This window comes from Calypte anna, chromosome 4B, assembly GCF_003957555.1.
Source record: "Calypte anna isolate BGI_N300 chromosome 4B, bCalAnn1_v1.p, whole genome shotgun sequence".
Taxonomy (NCBI): domain Eukaryota; kingdom Metazoa; phylum Chordata; class Aves; order Apodiformes; family Trochilidae; genus Calypte; species Calypte anna.
In genome coordinates, this window is record NC_044249.1 from 5,678,478 (window position 1) to 5,698,671 (window position 20,194).

Consider the following 20,194-nt stretch of genomic DNA (forward strand, 5'->3'; position numbering starts at 1 on the left):
ACATAATATAATAATATTATATAGTATAATATAATATATATTACATATATTATATAATATCATATAAATATGTAATATATAATATATATTATAATATATACTATATTATATATAATATATACTATATGTGTAGTATATAATATATATTGTATGCAATATAATATATATTAAAATAATAGAATATATATCAATAATATATTATTAATATATATAAATATATTATTAATGATTTGAAATAACAAATTGTTTAGCAAATTCTTGTATGTCATATGGTCTGCCACGTGCTTCATTACTGGGGGAAATGCCCCCTAATTGGAACTAGGAATATAGGCTTGCTACAGATAGACTTGAAGAGAAATCTGACAGAAAAACTATATGGCTCCCTAGGATGAACAATTAGCTGGTCTGGACTAGTCTAGCAGGGAACATTTTACTTGTAGACCTTCTGCTTTGAGATTTAACTGAAAGCATGATTAAAAAGCAATAAATCCAGACCTGCTTTAAAACACAACCAAAAGTTATGGGCAAGAATCTATAAACCCACCAAAACATCAGTAAGCAACCCACTGCCCCATCAAGCAGGCAACCACAGACACAGAAATCCCAACACCCAACCCACCCTTTTTCCTACTCATAAAACTCAGGTGGAGAAGAAATATCCTGACATTTCCATTTGTACTCTGCTTAATAAATCAATCAGTAAATCTATAGCATGGCAAGAAGAGGAGGATGGGAACAGGCAGGCAAAGGGCTGTGCCCAGGTGTCTGGGGATTCCCTTCCAGCTGCTCTGTGAGGTGCTTACCGGGATCCCCAGAGCTTTCAGAATATTCATTTTACACATGGGGCAGGTACGATGGTCTAGTAGCCAGGGGTCTACACAGGACTTGTGGAAAAGATGCCTGCAATGAAAACCAGGGTATTTTAATTCAAATCCACACAGCACAATTTATCACACAGTACCACCAACTTCTGCTGAATTTCATAAGATGGGAGTATTTCACATGGCACAGCTTGTGACCTCTGCCAGGACTGAAAGTTATACCCTGTGCACACAAAAATTAAATTATTTCTGCAGCATCTCAAGCACGTGTGCACGGCGTTGCTCAAATGAGTTTGGAAAAGAAGGTATGTACATAAATAACCAGGAAAAAACCCCAAATGCATCAGAAAAACCCATATTCTTTAAACGTTAAAGGCTGGCAGGAGATAAAACCTGTTTCCTGGTACAGGTAAAAATCACATTAGTGTTTCTTAGTGGTTTTACAGACAAACCTGATTACACGTGGTTTAAAAGTGAAGCCGTCGAGGGTCTGGTATTTTTTAGGATGCAAGCATAAGGCAATAAAGTTAATTTAAAAAATAAAGATATTTTTAATTTAAATATAAAAAACAGGATGATGCTTTTTAAAACATTCTCCCTGAATTTCCTGCTCTTTTGAAGTTGCCCTTAAGAGTGAGGTCCAAAACAACTCCAGCCCTAAAGAGGTTTTGCTATCCTCTGCTCAGTCCCTTTTCTTTGACATTATCCAGGCAAAGGAACTGAAAGCCTCTTGTCTAGCTTCACCTGACACAAACCAAGAAAAAATTCAGAGATATTTAGTGTGAATACCTGAGTGACAGACTGCCTTTTTCTCCTGTAAGTGTATTCTGTTGCCCTGTGGTTCTAAAGGACAAATGTTATAAAATGCAGGAATAAATGGGGGGCTCAGGTTTAAGAGATGCTGCTGAGCGGGCCAAGTAGAGCAGTCAGGTCTCAGCTCAGGGCAGTGGAGGTTTGTGCAGTCCCACTCCTTCCCAAGAAAAGGATTAAAGCTTCCTACCACACACGTAGCCTCAGAAATTACACTGACATTTAGGGAACTGAAAATTGACTTGCCTTCCTAAAAGCCTTTTAAAATCAATTAACTGAATAAAAATGTACACTTCGAAGGGAACTTAGTACAAATGGCTAATATAACTTAATAATAATAGTAATTAAGCAAAATTCAAAGTTGTTAATTCAAAATGAATTCAAAAGTTGTTAATTCAAAATTCAAAGGGTTGCTAATTTGGAAATACGAGGTTCAACATGAACAGTTTTCTTCCAAAATGTGCAAAAACTAAATTGCTTGTACTGAACCACTGAACCAACTTGAAAATGCCTTCCTAAGGCTTGCAACAAGTGTCCCACATTTTATTTGGGAGAGCCTGAAAGCCATTTCTTTCTGCTTGAACCTTTACATTTGAGCAGTTGCCTGTGTTTCCCTGTGTCTCCCTTTCCACACCCACAGGAACCCCCCAGGACACAGCTCACGGCTGCCCAGGGTCTGAGGTTCCCCAATGCCAAGTGCCAGGTTCTGCACCCTGGTCTTAACAAAACCTCCTCAAAACTTGGGGAAGAGTGGCTGGAAAGCTGCCCAAAGGACCTCCTGGTGCTGAATATGAGCCAGCAGTGAGCCCAGGTGGCCAAGAAGGCCAACAGCATCCTGGCTTGTATCAGGAATAGTGTGGCCAGCAGGAGTGGGGCAGTGATTATTCCCCTGTATTAGGCACTGGTGGGGCCATACCTCAAGTTGTGTGTTCAGAACAGTTTTGGGCCCCATCATTATGAGAAAGACATTGAGGTGCTGGAGCACATCCAGAGAAGAGCAATGAAGCTTGTGTAGGATCTGGAGCACACGTCTTACAAGGAGTTGGAGCTGGGGTTGTTCAGCCTGCAGAAGAGGAGTCTCTCCTGACTTCTCTACAACAGGAGACTATAAGTGAGGAGGGGGTCGGTCTCTTACCCCTAGTAACAAGTGATAGAACAAGTGGAAATGGCCTCAGGTTGTGCCAGGGGAAGTTTAGAGTGGATATTAGGAGAAATGGCTTCACTGAAAGGGTTGTGAGGCACTGGCACAGACTGCTCATGGAGTGATGGAGTCACCATCCCTGGGGGTGTTTAAAAGCCCTGGAGATGTGGTGCTGGGTGATATTGTTGAGTGGTGGACTTGGCAGTGCTGGGTGAACAGTTAGGCCTGATGTTCTTAAAGGTTTTTTCCAACATAAATGATTCTATGATTCTAAGGCTCCACCTGGAGTGGATTAACTTCAGTATTTTACACAAGGAAATGCAACCTCTGAGAGAGCCAGAATCACTTAACTCACCAAACTAATTTCCAATATTTACTTGTACATATTCAGCTGAAGGGGCTGACTGCTGTGTTGTGTCACAGCCTCTAAGATACTCTCAGACTTTCAACTTAATGGAAGATACTGAGATGCACTCCCATCAATACTGATTTGCAACCTCAGCTCTTACTCCCATGGTATCCCTCACACAAGCTGGCTGGCTTTAATCCTAAAAAACACCACAAATTCAAAGCTGAAACTGTGTGAAATCTCAGAATCTTCTTTTCACTGCTACATTTTTCTGCTGCTTCAAGAAGAAATGTGTCCTTTGTGCAATAAATAAAGCTACCTGGCAAATGATCGTGTTCCTGTACTGGCTTTGACTTCATACAACTATGGGAAAGGGCAAATCCATTCTTGGAAGCTCAACCCATTCTAATTATAACAGTTGGCTGCAACACCAGACTTTGTCAGACCTCATCTGATCTGCATGTCAACATGATTACTGGAAATGAAGTATTGTGACACTTGAAGTTCAAACCACTACTTTATTAAGGTTACTAAAGCTCACAACCCTGCTTCCAAACAGGACTTGGCTTACTGGATAAAAACATAAAAAACCCAATTTTGGTCTGCATAGCTCTTCTTTCCTTTTATCTCAGTAGGGAAATATTCAGCATGTTATCAGGCAAGCATTCTGAAAAGGTAAAAGCATAAAAATAGAGTCCTCAGGCATGGGCAGTTTTGAATTTAGAAGTCTCACCAACTTTGGGTGAATTAATGCACCAGGTACTGAAAATCAATCTCTTGCTTTTCAGTTACTTGAGATAACTATGAAGTTCTTGAGAGTGATTGTTTTGTTGGTTTTGTTTGCTTTTGGTTATTTTAATTCTATCTCAAATTCATAAATAAACGTGTTTAGCTACAAGCATCTGAAGCACATTTGTGCCAAAGTAATCAGTACATTTAGATAACCTAAGATATTTATTAATCTCTTGAAAAAAACAAATTTCAAAAATCTGTTTTGGATTAAAAAAAAACTTCTATGAAAATATTTTACCATGGACTAGAAAGTCTCCTTTTGTTTTCAAGTTCAAGCTTTGTGAGCCTCAGTCAAGCTGTGGTTCATATTACAGAATTTCATAATATCTGTTAATCAAAAGCTTGGAACTTTCATGCCATTAAGACTGAAAAATGAGGTTCAGTGTTCCTAAAGTTGGCCTCAAACAACAATATTCTAAAATAAATCCTACCTATGCTGAGTAATTTAAATGCATGACAGATCATGTCACTTTGCACTTCTCAATACTAAATTAATACAGTGTACTAGGGCTCCATTAATTTCAGATTTAATAGGTGCAACAGAAGGAACTTGATTATTTGGCAGAAATCTACAGAAAAATTAAATATTATAGAAAAGCAGATAAAGATTTGAATTTTAAAATGTTTGTACCACATTGTATAATTAGAGTACTCATAATATCTATTTTTTAATAGGTAAACACTTGTGTAGAGAGGTAGGCTTTGCAATTTGGATTTGAAAGCTTATTTTATTTGTTATTGGCTACAGCACTTAACACATGCTTATGGATTTCAATAAACTGTGAATTGTCTTATGTCCTGATCAATTTATAAACCTAATTCAGGCAAAATTTCGGCCAAGTGCCGGGTCCTGCACTTTGGCCACAACAACCCCATGGGGAGCTCCAGGCTGGGCACAGAGTGGCAGAAAGGGACCTGGGAGTCTGGATTGCCAGGAAGCCGAACAGAAGCCAGCAGTGTGCCCAGGTGGCCAAGAAGGCCAATGGCATCCTGGCATGTATCAGAAACAGCATCACCAGCAGGTCCAAGGAGGTGATTCTGCCCCTGTACTCAGCCCTGGTAAGGCCACACCTTGAGTACTGTGTCCAGTTCTGGGCCCCTCAGTTCAAGAATCATAGAATCATAGAATCATAGAATCCTAGGGGTTAGAAGGGACCTCGAAAGATCATCTAGTCCAACCCCCCCTGCCAGAGCAGGGCCACCTAGAGTACATCGTGCAGGAAGGAGATTGAGGTCCTCGAACAGGTCCAAAGGAGGGCAACCAAGCTGGTGAAGGGACTTGAACACAGATCCTATGAGGAGAGGCTGAGGGAGCTGGGGCTGTTCAGCCTGAAGAAGAGGAGGCTCAGGGGAGACCTCATCACTCTCTACAACTCCCTGAAAGGAGGTTGGAGCCAGGCAGGGGTTGGTCTCTTTTCCCAGGCAACTCTCAGTAAGACAAGAGGGCAGGGTCTTAAATTGTGCCAGGGGAAGTTCAGATTGGATATTAGAAAGAATTTTTTCATGGAAAGGGTGATCAGACATTGGAACGGGCTGCCTGAGGAGGTGGTGGACTCTTCGTCCCTGGAGACATTTAAAAAGCGACTCGATGTGGCACTCAGTGCCATGGTCTAGTGACTGTGGCGGTAGTGGATCAAGGGTTGGACTCGATGATCTCTGAGGTCCCTTCCAACCCAGCCTATTCTATGATTCTATGATTCTATGAAAAAAAGGGTCAGCACAAAGTAAGATGAGAGAGCAGCTGCAGTATCTCAGTGCCACATGGTAAGATATAAGAAGACCAAGTGCAAAACAAATCCCTCTCCAGTTCTGATTGTTGCAAGTATTAAAAGGAAGGAGAAGGCAGAAGCATCATGGATGAGTTCAGATGTAATGAACTATAGGGGAAGACAGAAACAAAGATGCTTCAAGCACAGGCTTGGGATGTGGCTTTGACAACTGAAGTCAGAGCTAGGAAAAAAAAAAATATTTTTTCTGCTCCGTGCAACCAAATGCATTGCAAAACCACACTGGTTTGGATGGGTTGAAAAGTTTCTCAGAAGAACTGTAATTGAGATTAATTGAGAGAGAGGAAAGCTAGAGCAGAGATGCCACAACCATGCTGACACAAAGCAAAGGTTTCCATAGGCAGAAAGGAAACAACTTTCTTCACCTCTCCCAGGGCTAAGAGAGACACTGATGTGTTTCAGCTTAAGCAAGTGGGATCCAGGTTACACAGCAGGAAAAACTTCACCACAATCAGAGGAGCAAAACACTGCAAGAAATTACCAGGGGATTTTGCAGAGTTTTTATCCCTGGGGGCTGCAGTGTGTTGGAAAAATAACTCCCAAGGAACTCCCACAGCCTGAGCCCCTGGGCTGTTCCAGAGGTGTTGGACTCTTGGGATTCCTCCTGCAACTCTGTGACTTTATGGGCTGTACAGAGCTCCCAGAGCACAAAGAAAGAAAAAGAATCTCAAAATCCCAGAGCATTTAATTTACTATCATCTAAGTAGCACATTTTTTAACTGAAGGTTATTTTTATTTGAAATCTATTTTAATTTGCTTTAAAGCTTTAATCATACAAGAAAAATAACGTATTAATTATTTCATTAATTTATTAATTAATATTTTGACTGTTTAAAAACTATTGTAAAGATTTCAGCTTGCCAGCAATTTTGAGAAATTTTTTTTTCAGGTTAAGGCAAATTGGTTTTCTCCCATCTTTGACTCCAAAATCCCAGTTTCCCATACTGCATGCAAACAAATGCAGCAATCGTGTCATTTTTCTCAGAACAAAAACATGAGGTAAGAGAAGAGGAGAGGAAAGAGAGGTAGGGATCCTCAGCATGATCCTAGGGATCTGCAGTTGCCTGGATTAGATGCATCAGACAACTGAGAAGGATTTTTGTTTGAGACTGAGCAATAAGATGGTACCTAACAAGAAGGTTTGGGCTTTTGGGGGTGCATGTATGGTATGATTTGTTTATTTCTGGGGAAAAAAGGACAAAACAATGATGAGGGTAAGTGAGAGGAAGGAATCATAAGGGAAAAATGTGTGTGGTTACACAGCTTTCACAGTAACCTCATAAAAAGAGAAGGAAGAAATGAAGCAGTCTCTTGAAATCACAGCTGTTCAGGGAAAGGGAATGAGCAGGAATGGGCTCAGAAAAAACCAAAACAAAACACCAGAAAAAAAAACAACTTATGAAGAACTCAGTAGAGATGAGGCTGAAAGAGTCACGTTTCCTGACAGGAGGAGTTCAGTAAAGTTAGGAAAAGTTAAGTGGAAGGCAGATACTGGGAGAAGCAGCACCAGCAACTTCTCCAGAGACAGAAGAGAAAAGAGGAAGGCATTCTGAACCTCGAGATGGAGGACAAAGAGTAAGAAGTAGGGTGACAAGAGATGTCACCCTGGGAACAATGAACTTGGTTACATTTGGTGTTGTGTCAGTGCTCCCAAAGACAACTTTAGTGATGCTACCATTACATTAAATGTGAAACCAGCTGCAAGCCAACACTATTTTTAATCAAGTGTCAGGCCTTATTTGCTTAATACATTCTCCAGAATGAAGTTTATTCAGACAGTCAGTTGTGGGAGCTGGAAAGAAGAAGTTAGCTAGATTTCTCCTAGGGTAACAGGCTCCCCAGTGCCCACAGAAAGAGGACATTTGGGGGAACAGTGTGAAATACCAGTAAACATGCATCCATATGACTTCAGAGCTCATCCATTGCAATACTGGCTGGTGGATTTTTGGTATCAACCTATTAGGAGATTTGGGCTCCACCAGCCTTAAAAAGCCATGTCAAGACACAAAGGACATTATACAGAAATTGCCTGCTAGAAGTAGTTTTCCAAGTACTGCCTGCAGCATCTTCCATCTGTAGCTCTTGGGTGTATTTGGCTTTCAGGTAAAAAGTTCTACACCTTGAGCACTCCCTGGGTAGAAACCCTAAAGTCAGCCAGCTCTGGTGTCACACAGTGCTGGCTCTGTAAGGCTTGGTAAAATGCCAGCCACTTAAACATCAGTCTGATGAGGTTCCCATATTAGCAACTGCACATGGTTTAACTGAGGATGCAGCAGGAAGAATCCTAGTCTGTAGGGCTTTATCAAGATATAACACTCCCCTACTCACTTAACAGAGACAGAAATTGATTCATTTTTTGTTTCATGACTATCATTTCCTGCTTTGGAAGCCTGAGCCCATGCAAATGGGGAAAAAATCCTGCCCTCTCAATCTGTGCAGCAGGAGAGCCAGGGTTTGTGAAATAGCTGCCTGAGAAAGATCTGGGGAGTTTTTATAATTCAAAACTGCTGAGGCTCACCCTGTGAGCATTTTACAAGCCAGTTCTGCTGCTGTTAACCTTTGAGCATGAGTCATTTGCTAGGAGACCTTTTAAGTCAGCCAAGAGCTGAGCATCACCTGCTAACTATGTGTTTCCTATTCACTCTGCTTGACTCAACACTAGGGATGACAAAATCTGACTGCAGAGTCATTGAATTATGAAGCAAGACACTAGAGAAAGCCAGATTTTAGGCATGTTTTTTGCTGCTGTATATAACTACGTCCAGAAGTGCCTCCCTCTGTCATGAAAATTTTCCAGGCTTTATTATAGTTCTATGAAAATAGGTTTGATGTCAAGCTAAGGTCCATATTTTCTGGTAACTGCTCGTTTTTTCTGTATTTTTCCTTCATGAAGTAATGCATTTACATCTGTTCATAGAAAAATAAAAGTTCACATACAATTTGTCATTGTGAGGGATTTATGGTAGGTCAGATTTAGGATTAATCTGTTGCTTTTTGTTTGCCATTTAGTGATGGCAGCAAACAGATTTAATGAGTCACGTGAAGGAACACAAAAATGGAGAGATTATAACAGTCAAATACCTTCTAGGGTACAACATAGCAGGAAAAGAAACAAATATTTCAGTTTCACAAGGCAGTGAATGTGTCTGCAGGAGAAGAAAGAAATGCTGTGCTTTGGATGTACGGCACTTGAGATTCCTATTTCTTGGGAAATCAAATGCTTTTTCTGGCTCTCCTAGGGGAAACACTGTTCCTAGGCAATTTCCTAAGAGATCCATTCTGTTAGAGAAATCCTTCACTAGCCAGTACTTCAGAGGTGACAACACAATGGCACAGAGAGATGAATACAGCTGTTAAATGTGGCAAGAAGCTGCTCTCCTTTGTCACATCACTACCAGAGTTCTGTGCTGCACAGGACATGTTCATGTGGGGAGAAGAAGAGAGAAAGAAAAAGGCCAAAAGCTCTTCCTGTCATCTCCATCTCCCACCTGCCTGAGAGTATTTTCAAGGCAGCAAAAGAAATTGTAGTTTTTGTCACACTGAGTTTTTGTTTTACTGCTTTTACTCAGCATCTCTCTTTTTATCTTTTTATGGCTGTGGGATTGTTTGTGGGGTTTTTTGGTTGATTGCTTTGGGGTTTTTTGTTGGTTTGATTTTTTTTAATAGAAGTCATCCCTTTCTCAATGTCTGGACATGGGCCAGGAGAGCAAAAGAAGTGGCCTGACAGGGAACAGGAGCCTGTTCTACCCCCACCTGCTGTGTCTGCATACACCTTGAAGCCAGGGAGAAATTCTTCTGAGGGAGTTATTCTGGACTGATATAAAACCAGGACTCAAAACCTTAAGTTCACAAATTCTACTGAAGACTTTGTAACAGGTTCAGATCAAATAAAATTTCTGACTATTGTGTTACACTCAGGTTCCCACCACCATTAATACTACTTTCACTTTAGGGTGAACAAAGAGGCATTTCAGGTATCCTTACAGAACAGATTTTGAATAAATCAAAATTATCAGCTTCCCAAGTTCTCAGGTAATCTCATCAGAGTGATACTGTGAGAACAGAGCCTGTCTTGAGAGACTATCAGAGCTAAAACCAGTTTCAACCATCAACTTACCTGCAAGGTAGAATTCTGACAACATCATTGGGTTTGTAGCCCTCAATACAAACAGCACAGTTATCAAAGTCTGGCTCAGTCTCCTACAGGAAAGAGAACATTCATAATTTTAATTTTTTTTATTTTTTCAGCTAATCTTTTCATACAAGAGCCTATGTGACAAAGTAAAACAGTCACCAATGCATGATGCAAATCCAAGAATGCATTTCAAGACAAACAAGTCAAATTTTCTAATATGTTTCAGTTGGAAATTTGCCCTGGGAAGCATGCAGATTTAGACAGCATGTTTAAACTTTCAAGATATTCTGCATCTTCCCAGATTCACCTTCTCTCTCCACTCTATTCCATCCATGAATTGCTTACCAGCATTCCTGCCCCACCTAACGGACACACAGTAGCTCAAACAGCAATTGCTGTTTTCTTTTCCTTTGTCTTCCCAGTAGCCTGGAGGAATCTTCGGAGCAGTTTCATTTGGAAATGAGTAATTTGAAGAATTACCTTGTCACCTTTCCTGATTGTTCTGACTTGCAGCTTGTTGATTGCTTTCTTTGCAGCATCTCCAAGTCGGCGCTGTAACACAAAATTTGCTTTTTAGCAAAGCCCATCTCCTCATGCAGAAATCATCATCAACTTTTCTCCTTAGGCTTCTGAATAATCTGAAATGACTGTACCAGAACCAGGACATAAATATAAAGAGATGAAGCCAGCCATGCTGTTACTTACAATAAGAGCACTGTAGGTGTTCAACTCAAGGCTCACTGGTAATCCATGGCTGGTGAGGAAACTAATGGAGTTCTAGTAGAGACTGGATCTGAGCCCATCAGGATGCTACACTACAACACCTTTACTACTCCAGTGAGTAGCAAGGTGTGTAACAAGTCCACTATTTGGGTATTCTAACTTTTCCTTTTTTTTTTTTTTTTTTTTTTTTTAAGGGCACTTGTGAAAATACATTGTTATATGAGGCCTGTGCTCGTAAACAGGGTGAACACTAACAGAAGATTTAGGTCTTTTTTTGTCCCAGAACTAGTTCATTATTTTCAACAAGACAGAAATTTGTCAACCAGACAAACCATGGATTAATTTTTCTCCTGTTCTCTTTCCCTGCCATACAGAGTTACCTTCTTGACAGGAGCAACACAAGGTAAAAAAATGGGGTAAAAGCACCTGAAGTTTCCTACAGGTAAAGCACTACATAGCCCTGCAGTAACATCCTACCCATATGTAACCACTTGCTTATTTGTTGCCTTTCTATCTTTACCTCCAGTGGACCATGAATTGCTTGCTATGTGATGTTTCTGACTGTTCTCCCACATTTCCAAAACACTTACTGTGGCTCACAGCCACTCAGGGCTGCAGTTTGTAATAACAGCCTGACACAAAACGTCCTGGTCTCAAATGCTGCAGATGGAGATGCTTCCCTCTTTGCCTCTTGTAAGAGGCTGAGAACTTTATGGGGCAGTTCATACAACTCCTGCTCAGCAGAGCTACCTCTGTGCCCTATGCTTTTGCTTGTATCAGTGCTCCAAGGACTTGGCTGTTCACTTGCATTATCCCAGCCATGAGGCAATCTGAAGACAGACTCACAGGCTGGAAAGGTCTTTGAGAGGTCATGTACTCCCATCTCGTGCTCAAGGATGGGTCAACTTCAAAGTCAGAGCTGTGTCCAGTCAAGTTTTGAACATCTCCAGAAAGGGAGAGATTTCACAACATCTGTGAATAATTTGTTCCAGTGCTTAACCACTCTCACCATTCTTTTTAATTTTTTTTTTTTAACATACAAATGGAATTTCCCCTTTTGTAATTTGTGACCATTACCCTTGTCCTCTGAGATGAGGCTGAGCTCTCCAAGCACCCTTCATCTCCAAGAGCCCTTCCTCCTCCTCTGCTTCCCTCCCAGCTTAGCAAGATGAGCTCCTCTGCCTCTCCTTAGATGTTTTCTCCTCCTATCCCCAGACCATACTGGTGATGCTCCTCTGGGATCTCTCTACTTTTCTCATGCCTTCTCATAGTTCCATGCAGCAACACCTACTCCAATGTCATGTTAGTTCCCTAACAGCTCATGATCCAGTTCACCCCAATTTGCCGCCAATAAATGACTTAAAATCTTCCCTTCACCTCCCCTCCCCATCTGCTTTTCCAGCCATGTGTATTTAGATGAGGAGGGAGACTCCAGAGTTTTGGTGACTCAGAAGACATTCAACTTTTTTGGGAACACTGCCTGTGCTGGAGTTGTTCAGTGAGCACTGTCAGAGGGAAGGGTTTCCAGCTCGAGGGGGTGAGAGCACGAAGCCAAAACTAGAAGGAAGCTGGATGTGGTTTGGATTTGAGTCCTAATCAGCATACAATTAATAAATTACTCCTTTGTTCTTCAGAATCAGTTAAAATTACTAAATTAAATCGAGAGGGTAAGCTTACTGGATTGGAAAGACACAGAAGACTGACAAAAGGGATGGAATACTGAGAGTAGAGGGCAAAGTCAGAACTGGATAAAGAGGTGAAAATGATTTACATATGAGCTTTCCAGCATAACTGTTACATGTGAGCAAGTATCTTGTAGCTCTGTAATACATTTTTCTCACAACATCCCTTAAATAAAGGGGTTAGATGAGACTTGGAAACATTTTTTTATCAGCTATTTGCTTCTTTAATGTAAATCAAAGACAGACTGATAACACACAGCAAGACAAGAGTCATTATGTCTTGCTTCAGGAATTGCTTGTGATTCCTTTTTATCATCACACTACTTAAACTAACAAAATGTCTCAGTTCTCTTTTGCACATTCTTCAAGGGAGAAGGACAAGATTAAAGACTCATGTAGATCTTTGATCTGCTTGTTTTCATGTTTGCTTTCTCTCACCTCTCTTAAATAGGCAAGTTCATGACTTACATGCAAATGAAAGTAATTTACTTTTTGAAAGAACAGGAAAATCTTGGACTAAAGTCAGACTTTCAATGGATTCTTCCATTGGAACAAAAAGCATGCTATCACTAGCCAATGATTTCTTCCTACAGATAAGAGGTGTTACAGTAGTTCAAGGGTTTCAAGTGAGGCTTAGAGATTTACAATCATAAATCTCATCAGGAAGGTTACAACATTCAGCACTCAAATGTCAAGGAAGGAGTTAAGCATATCAGATGCAGTGGTTTTGCAGAGATGGTTGTACTGCTTGTGGAGAAAGGACAGTGGCATGGAAAGCATCATTGTCTGGTCCTGAGGAAGCAAAGGAATAGAGATTGTGGTGCTTTCCCTCATGTAATTCCAAACTGCCTTCAACTGCCTCTGCAACCTGATGTCTCTTGAAGCAAAAAATCCCCACAGTCTTTCACAAAGAAACTCTCTCATCTTCAAGATGGCTCCAGGAGTAAGGTGCTGCAGAAGCAGATTGCCTGTGCTTTCCATGTACAAATTTATCCTCTTCATATCAACAGGGCATCTCATCAGTGTACCCACATACTTTCTGGACATCTTCTTAGAAGTCTTGAGAAAAAAGGAGGCAGCCTTGGAGTTCCATCCGTGTAAATATTACTGCCTATCTTCTATGTCTGTATGTATGGTATAGTCTGTGCTTAAATTAAAGAATTAATTACAGAATTATCAGAGTCAGAAGGGATCTCTAGAGATCATTTGGGCCAAGTCTCCCACTAAAGCAGGATCACCCAGAGCACATTACACAGGGCTGTATCCAGCTGGGTTTTGAATATCTCCAGAGAAGGGGAGTCCACAACCTCCCTGGGCAGCCTGTGCCTTGTCACCCTCAGATTAAAGAATTTTTTTCTTACTTTTAGATGTTCCAGCTTGTGCCCATTGCCCCTCCTCCTGTCACTGGGAACTACTGAGTCTGGCTCCATCTTCCTTGCACCCATCCTTTAGATATTTGTAGACATTAACAAGGTTTAGCCTTTTCCAGGCTAATAATTAGATCTATTAAACCCAAAACTGAACTCTAAGAGTATTTGTAGCTGACACTCTGGCTGCAGGTGCACATGCCCATAATGGAAGTCAGCTTTGTGCTCCACTGCCTTAATTCCCAGACAAGTTGGGATGAATAGGCAAGGGTATGCAGCAAGAATCCTTGAAATCCTGACTCTTTACTCATCAAAATTAGGCATCTAGATGGAGCAAGCTGTCCTCTGGCACATGAATCTGGATTTTGCACACATGATGAAAAAGAGTGGTGGCTGAGGATGTAAATGCTGTATGTCCAGGTACCATCTCACCGTGAGTCACAGGAAATTATTCCAGGAGATGCTCTGGTCCTTCTACCTGCCTCTCTCACTAGCTGGATGGATAATTAAGTCAATTCATTATGATTTTACTGCTTGATCAACAACCTGGAAGGTTCTCTGTGCAAGAAGGGAACTGGACCTGGAAGGAGTCACCATATAAAAGAAGAGAAGAAGGCAACAGTGGTGATGATGCTTGGCAGGAGGGCTCCTTCTACTTTCAATAAAAAGAAGGGAGAGCTGCAACTGAGCTGACCTGCAATGAATGTGCTTAAACACATGTGAGGCTTTCCAACACATAAGCACAACACCTCCAAACTGTGACATGCAAGTTACAATGACAAAAGATTTCCAGTGCAATGACAAAAGAATCTTGCTTCAAGCAACAAGTTTTTCTATTATATATTTGAATAGCCAAGATATTAACATAGAACTTTGTGATGCCATCCTTGTGCTACAAGAAAATGTAAACCAAAACCAGGAACCCTGATGGAAAGGGCAAGATCAAGGTGAAATATTCTGCACTACTTACATCCTTATATTCCACACCTAGGACTAATAGAGAAAAAACCAAACTACAGCAACACAGTAACACAAAAGGTTGAGCTTTGCATATTGCTACCATTTTCCATACAAAAAAAACTAACAAAGAGATAAGAGATGTCAGACAAAACTCCATGAAGAAAGTACATGAAGAAATTATACTTTGCCCCATATCACTGCCACAGCTTTGGCAAGATCTCAGTAATAAATAATTGCTTAGGAGGCATGCTTCTGTAGTCTTCTGATGAAGAGATCTAGTATAATAATAAAGTTATTAAACCTTCTGCACAGGACCATGTCAGTCTAGTTCAAACTTTGGAAAAAATACTGAAAAGGAAGCCTGCTTGAACATATAAACCTATCCATCCCAAACTACAGCTTACTACCTGAACCAGATATTTATTTTGCTGGATTGTGTGTTTGTGTATGTCTATACACACTGCTAATCAGCCCCTATAATTGCTTGACTGAAAGCACACTCACAGCACTCACACAGCTAAATTCAGCACACGTGCTTTTGCAGCCAAAGCATCCAAAAATTACAGCAGTCACAGCCAATCTGCTGCCTGTGATGTTCAAATTCCAGCTGGGACAGTGTCATTCTTCCTATCCTATTTCATACCGTGTATTTAAAATGAAAATATAATCTGCCTGTAAATACAGAGCAGCTACTCTCAGAGGATGCCTAAATTTCACTGGGGCAGTGTGAGGGATCCCTAATTGTTAAATACATGTAACTGAATGTATGGCAGTACTTTTCTCTACAAGATGATCTCTAACTCTCAGTTTTACTTCTGCAAAGCAAGCAAGCAAGACAACCCTCTCCTTGCCCCAGTGGTAAGTTATTAAAGACCCAGAAGCATCTCTGAATTACAGCACATTTTTCCCTGCAGTAAAATGGTTATTTCCTCAGATTTCATACACTGATAACATTTTCTACTGTGCCATTAGAATGAAATATGGAAGCTTCAGTTTTACAGTTCTGCTGATGCAGAGAGAGTTGCATCCAGACCAGTAAAGATTAAATTTATTATTACTGTTATTATTATTATTCATTGCTGAACTACCATAAAGATGCACAGTGCTTTATAAATCCAGAGAGCCTCAGGACCTATGGCTCATTCCCACTGCTGTTGTCTTCTCTCCAGTTCCAGTTCTACAGGTTCTGTATCTTTTTCAGGGAGTTTGGACAAGATGCCAAACCCAAAAGCAATGGTTTAATAATCACAGAATTATCAGGGTTGGATGGGACTCCTCGAGATCACCTGGTCCAACTCTCCTACTACCAAGAAAAGCCCAACTCCATCCTCCTTGCACCCCTCCTTTAGATACTTGTAGACATTAACAAGATCTCCCCTCAGCCTCCTCTTCTCTTTAACCTGGAGTCCCAGCTCTCTCAACCTTTCCTCATCAGAGAGATGCTCCAATCCCCCAGGTCCCCCTTGTTGCCCTCTGCTAGACTCTCTCCAGTATTTTCCAGTCTCTCTTGAACTGGGGAGCCCAGACCTGGATGTATTCCAGCTGTGGCCTCACCAGGGCAGAGCAGAGGGGAAGAATGACCTCCCCTTGACCTCCTGGCCACATTCTTCTTTATGCAACCCAAGGTTCCACTGGCCTTCCTGCCACCCAGGGCACACTGCTGGCTCATGGATAATTACTATCTACCAGGGCCCCCAAATCCTCCCATAACCTCTATTGGTGCTTGGGGCTCTTCTTCCCCAGGTGCAGGACCCTGCACTTGCTCTTATCAAATCTCATCAGGCTCTTCTCTGCCCAGCTCTCCAGCCTGTCCAGGTCATGCTGGATGGCACAACAGTCCTCTGGAGTGTCAGCCAGTCCTCCCAGCTTTGGATCATCAGAGAACTCACTGAGGATACACTCTCCTCTATTGTCCAGGTCACTGATGAACACGTTGAACCAGACCAGACTGAGTACTGACCCCTGGGGTTACAGACTGGTTACAGACCTCCAAGCTTGACCCTGCTCCAGTGATCACCACCCTCTGAGCATCCACCTCACTGTCCACTCAACTAACTGGTGGCTATCACTACAGCACTTACATCTTCAGTCAGCAGTGTCAAATGAGCAGAGACGTGTTTGCCTTTCAAGACCCTTTTAAAGAAGTACTAAATTAAATTCTTTGGGTTTTTTGTGAGTTTTTTCCCCCTTCCTTCACTTATTGTGAACCCTTATTTCACATACAAACATTCACATACCTCACTGTCTTTCAGCCATTATTTTGGGCTCCAGGGCTATAAGTTCCATACATTTCTGTCACCTGGCTATATGTACCCAGGCACTCTTTTGGCTAAGAAACATTATCAACTTCTGTCTACTTTTGTGCGTTTTGCACAGAGAAAAAAAAAACCCACATTCTTTGCTTTTTGCTTTGGTTTAGTTTTTTTAACCACACATTCACAATATCCTTAAAATACATTTTTCAGCTGAATATATTTTTAAACTTTGAAACCCTGACAGCCATTCCAGCACTGCTCACCTGGTTTCTGTCTCTGGCATTTGCGTAGCGGAATCTCTGGATGTAATAGAAGACCAACCAAGCCAAAGAAATGATCATCAGCACAATAAAGGAGATGGACACAAACACCACAGAGGTCCTGCTGACGTATTTCTGCAAGTTCCGTGTCCCAATGGTTATGTACATCATCACAGTAATGTTCCTCTCCAGGAGGCTCACTATCTCTTTTCCTTTGGGTTCAGGAATCATTATTGCTACAACATCTTCTAGGCCTACAAGACAGGAGAGAGAGAAAATAAAGCTGAGGTAAAAGAAGTAATAGATGTGTAATAAAATGACAAAAGGGTGTAGCAAGCCACCTCCCTCCCCCCACCCAGAAACCAAAAAAAAGCAAAACAGTAACAAAAAAGCTCCCCTTTCTCCTGCAGGTTTTCATCAAGATGTAAGTCAGGTAGACCTGGTGAAGAACCACAGAGTTGCTATAAATTAATCTCAGTGAGATATATAAAATTCGTTTCATGGGTTCACAAACACAGATTTCCTGCTCTGCTGAGGCTTATTTAGATGATACTGCTGTAAGCACTGAAGAAAGGGAGAGATGCTGCATCCTTCCATCCAACACTTCACATATATTCATCATAGCCCCTTGCAGGGTCACGAGCCTGTCAAGAGGCCCCTCCAAACTCAGCACTCAGATCAGAAATACTTTCAATCACAGATCTCCACATGGTTTCATAGCCTGAAAGCACCAAGGCACCTCTGTCCTTGTCTGGGGCTGGCAGGAAGAGAAGCCTGCAGGGACAAGGGAATCTTAGACACGTTCCCAGCTCACCCGCTGCCCCATGTCCCCAGAGGCTTCCCACAGCCCGAGCCTATGAAGACATTTAGGAGCCCCTAAATATCCAGGGGCTGGACCTGTCAGCTGATGCAAGTTTAAAGTCAAGAGCATCATTTCATCCCACAAAAAATGCTACTGCAGGCCACGTTAGCCCCCAACACAGTTTTCAGCTTGGTCCCACAAGGATGCAATTCAGCACAGCTGAGGGGGCAAAATGCTGTTCCCTAATGGGATGGGGCAAGAAGTCCTACAGTCCTGGGAACCCTCCTGAAGCCACAAACATGTAAAATGTGCCTTCCACCAGCCATCAAGCCTCAACTCTGCACCAGCTTTCCTTTCTGTACAGTGTTGTTTCATTTTTCTCATACCACATGCTGCTGAAACTTATTTTCCTTCCACAATTTTATGGCCCCATTTGTACATGACCAACAGTCTGAAATTTTCTGGGATTGGGGCAACTTGTTAAAATTCCTTTTCTGGCTTTATAAATAAACTATCACTGCTTTATGGTATAATATTAGCAATATTCTGTTCTTTCACTTCATAAAGCAAGGACGTAGACAGTTTTTACACCTCATAAAGTCAAATCCTGAACAAGCAGCTAAGGACAAAATGCTGTGTTTCAATGTTGAAACGTGCTAGAAACAACAGCTATGAAACAATCACTGGCATTTAGAAAGAAGGGTACAAACTGGGGGTGTCTGAAGTCAGAGACATGACACTGGGTTAGGGTTTCAGAATTTCAGCTGAAATCCCAGGAAATCAGCCAGCATGTTTGCAGTCCCCCAGCTACCTGTATTTGGACTGGGGCAGGAGAAGGAAATGCTGCTTGTCTCCAGACATTCCTGGAGGTGGGAAGGGATTGCTCAGTTTGGAATGGAGACATGAGAAGGTGATTTTCCTTTCCCAAAGCTTCCCCCCTCCAAGTTGATATCCAACCTGAGCTCCTGAGCTCTATTGCAGCACTGTGCCCTGGTCTCCACTGAAAGGAGAGAGGTATAAACCAGTTTTTCAAAGATGTTTAGATGCTGAAGACCAGGAGTCATCTAGGATAAACTGGATACAGGATTCTGGATATACCAAACCAGACAGATGTGTGGCATATGATAGAAAATGCTAAAACATGGTGGAAACTTGATGAAATTCTGCTGGCTGCCTGGATCTATTGATGGTACTGAAATAGTTGTGCAGCCTGTTGCTACTCTCACATGGAAACTGCTGCAAAGCTGGGAATTGAACCCTCCTGTCTCAAGTCCTGGAGGAGAAGAGCAAACTGCACCACTCTTCCTCCTGGGAGGCTTCCAATCATGGCACTTTCCTGATCATGACCAAGTCAGCCAATATAGTAAGAGAAATCCATAGTTTGGCTGAGACAAGAGTTTTACATATCCATGATGGGAAACTCATCCTTTCTGCTGAGTCTTTCACAAAGCATTCATCACTTTCATAGAATCATAGAATCATAAAATTGGCTGGGTTGGAAGGGACCTCAGAGATCATCAAGTCCAACCCTTTGAACCACCGTTGCAGTTCCCAGCCCATGGCACTGAGTGCCACATCCAGGCTCTTTTGAAATATCTCCAGACACGGAGAATCCACTACTTCCCTGGGCAGCCCATTCCAATGGCTGATCACCCTCTCCGTAAAGAAATTCTTTCTAATCTCCAACCTAAACCTTCTCTGGCACAACTTGAGACCCTGCCCTCTTGTCTTGCTGAGAGTTGCCTGGGAAAAGAGCCCAACCCCCCCCCCTGGCTCCAGCCTCCTTTCAGGGAGTTGTAGAGAGTGATGAGGTCTCCCCTGAGCCTCCTCTTCTCCAGGCTGAACACCCCCAGCTCCCTCAGCCTCTCCTCATAGGGTCTGTGCTCGAGTCCCTTCACCAGCCCAGTTGCCCTCCTTTGGACCTGCTCCAGCACCTCAATCTCCTTCCTGAGCTGAGGGGCCCACAACTGGACACAGGACTCGAGGTGTGGCCTCACCAGAGCTTTCAACTCTTTCCCTTTATTTGTCTAGTAAAAGCTCACCTTCAGCAACCATCATAAATCAACCTTTGCCACTCTTCTGATGCCTGTTTACTACAAAAAGCAAATGCAAACATGACCCTAAGCACCTAAGGAGAATTTGCCAAATCTCAAAGTTCCTGAGAAGGGCACTGATGCAATGCCAGCAATTTTCCTGCAGTCAATAAGACAAATTGTCTGGGGCAGTGCTTAGCTGTCCACCTACCCTCCTTTGTCCTCTTCCCTTGTTTAAAGAAAAGTACAATTTTAAAAATCACTCTACAAGAAAACC

At 41.9% G+C, this 20,194-nt stretch overlaps 1 protein-coding gene across 2 annotated transcripts in view; it reads right to left on the minus strand.

The window, feature by feature from the left end:
- The window catches only part of RNF150 (ring finger protein 150), a 123,663-nt gene that overhangs the window by 38,248 nt on the left and 65,221 nt on the right, over positions 1-20,194 (minus strand). For both annotated transcript variants that reach the window (XM_030450700.1, XM_030450701.1), the window contains exons 2-5: positions 17,086-17,336; positions 10,316-10,387; positions 9,818-9,900; positions 804-900 (exon numbers count right to left, since the gene is read on the minus strand). In XM_030450700.1, the coding sequence (XP_030306560.1) occupies positions 804-900; positions 9,818-9,900; positions 10,316-10,387; positions 17,086-17,336 (503 nt within the window). The remainder of the gene's footprint in view (positions 1-803; positions 901-9,817; positions 9,901-10,315; positions 10,388-17,085; positions 17,337-20,194) is intronic.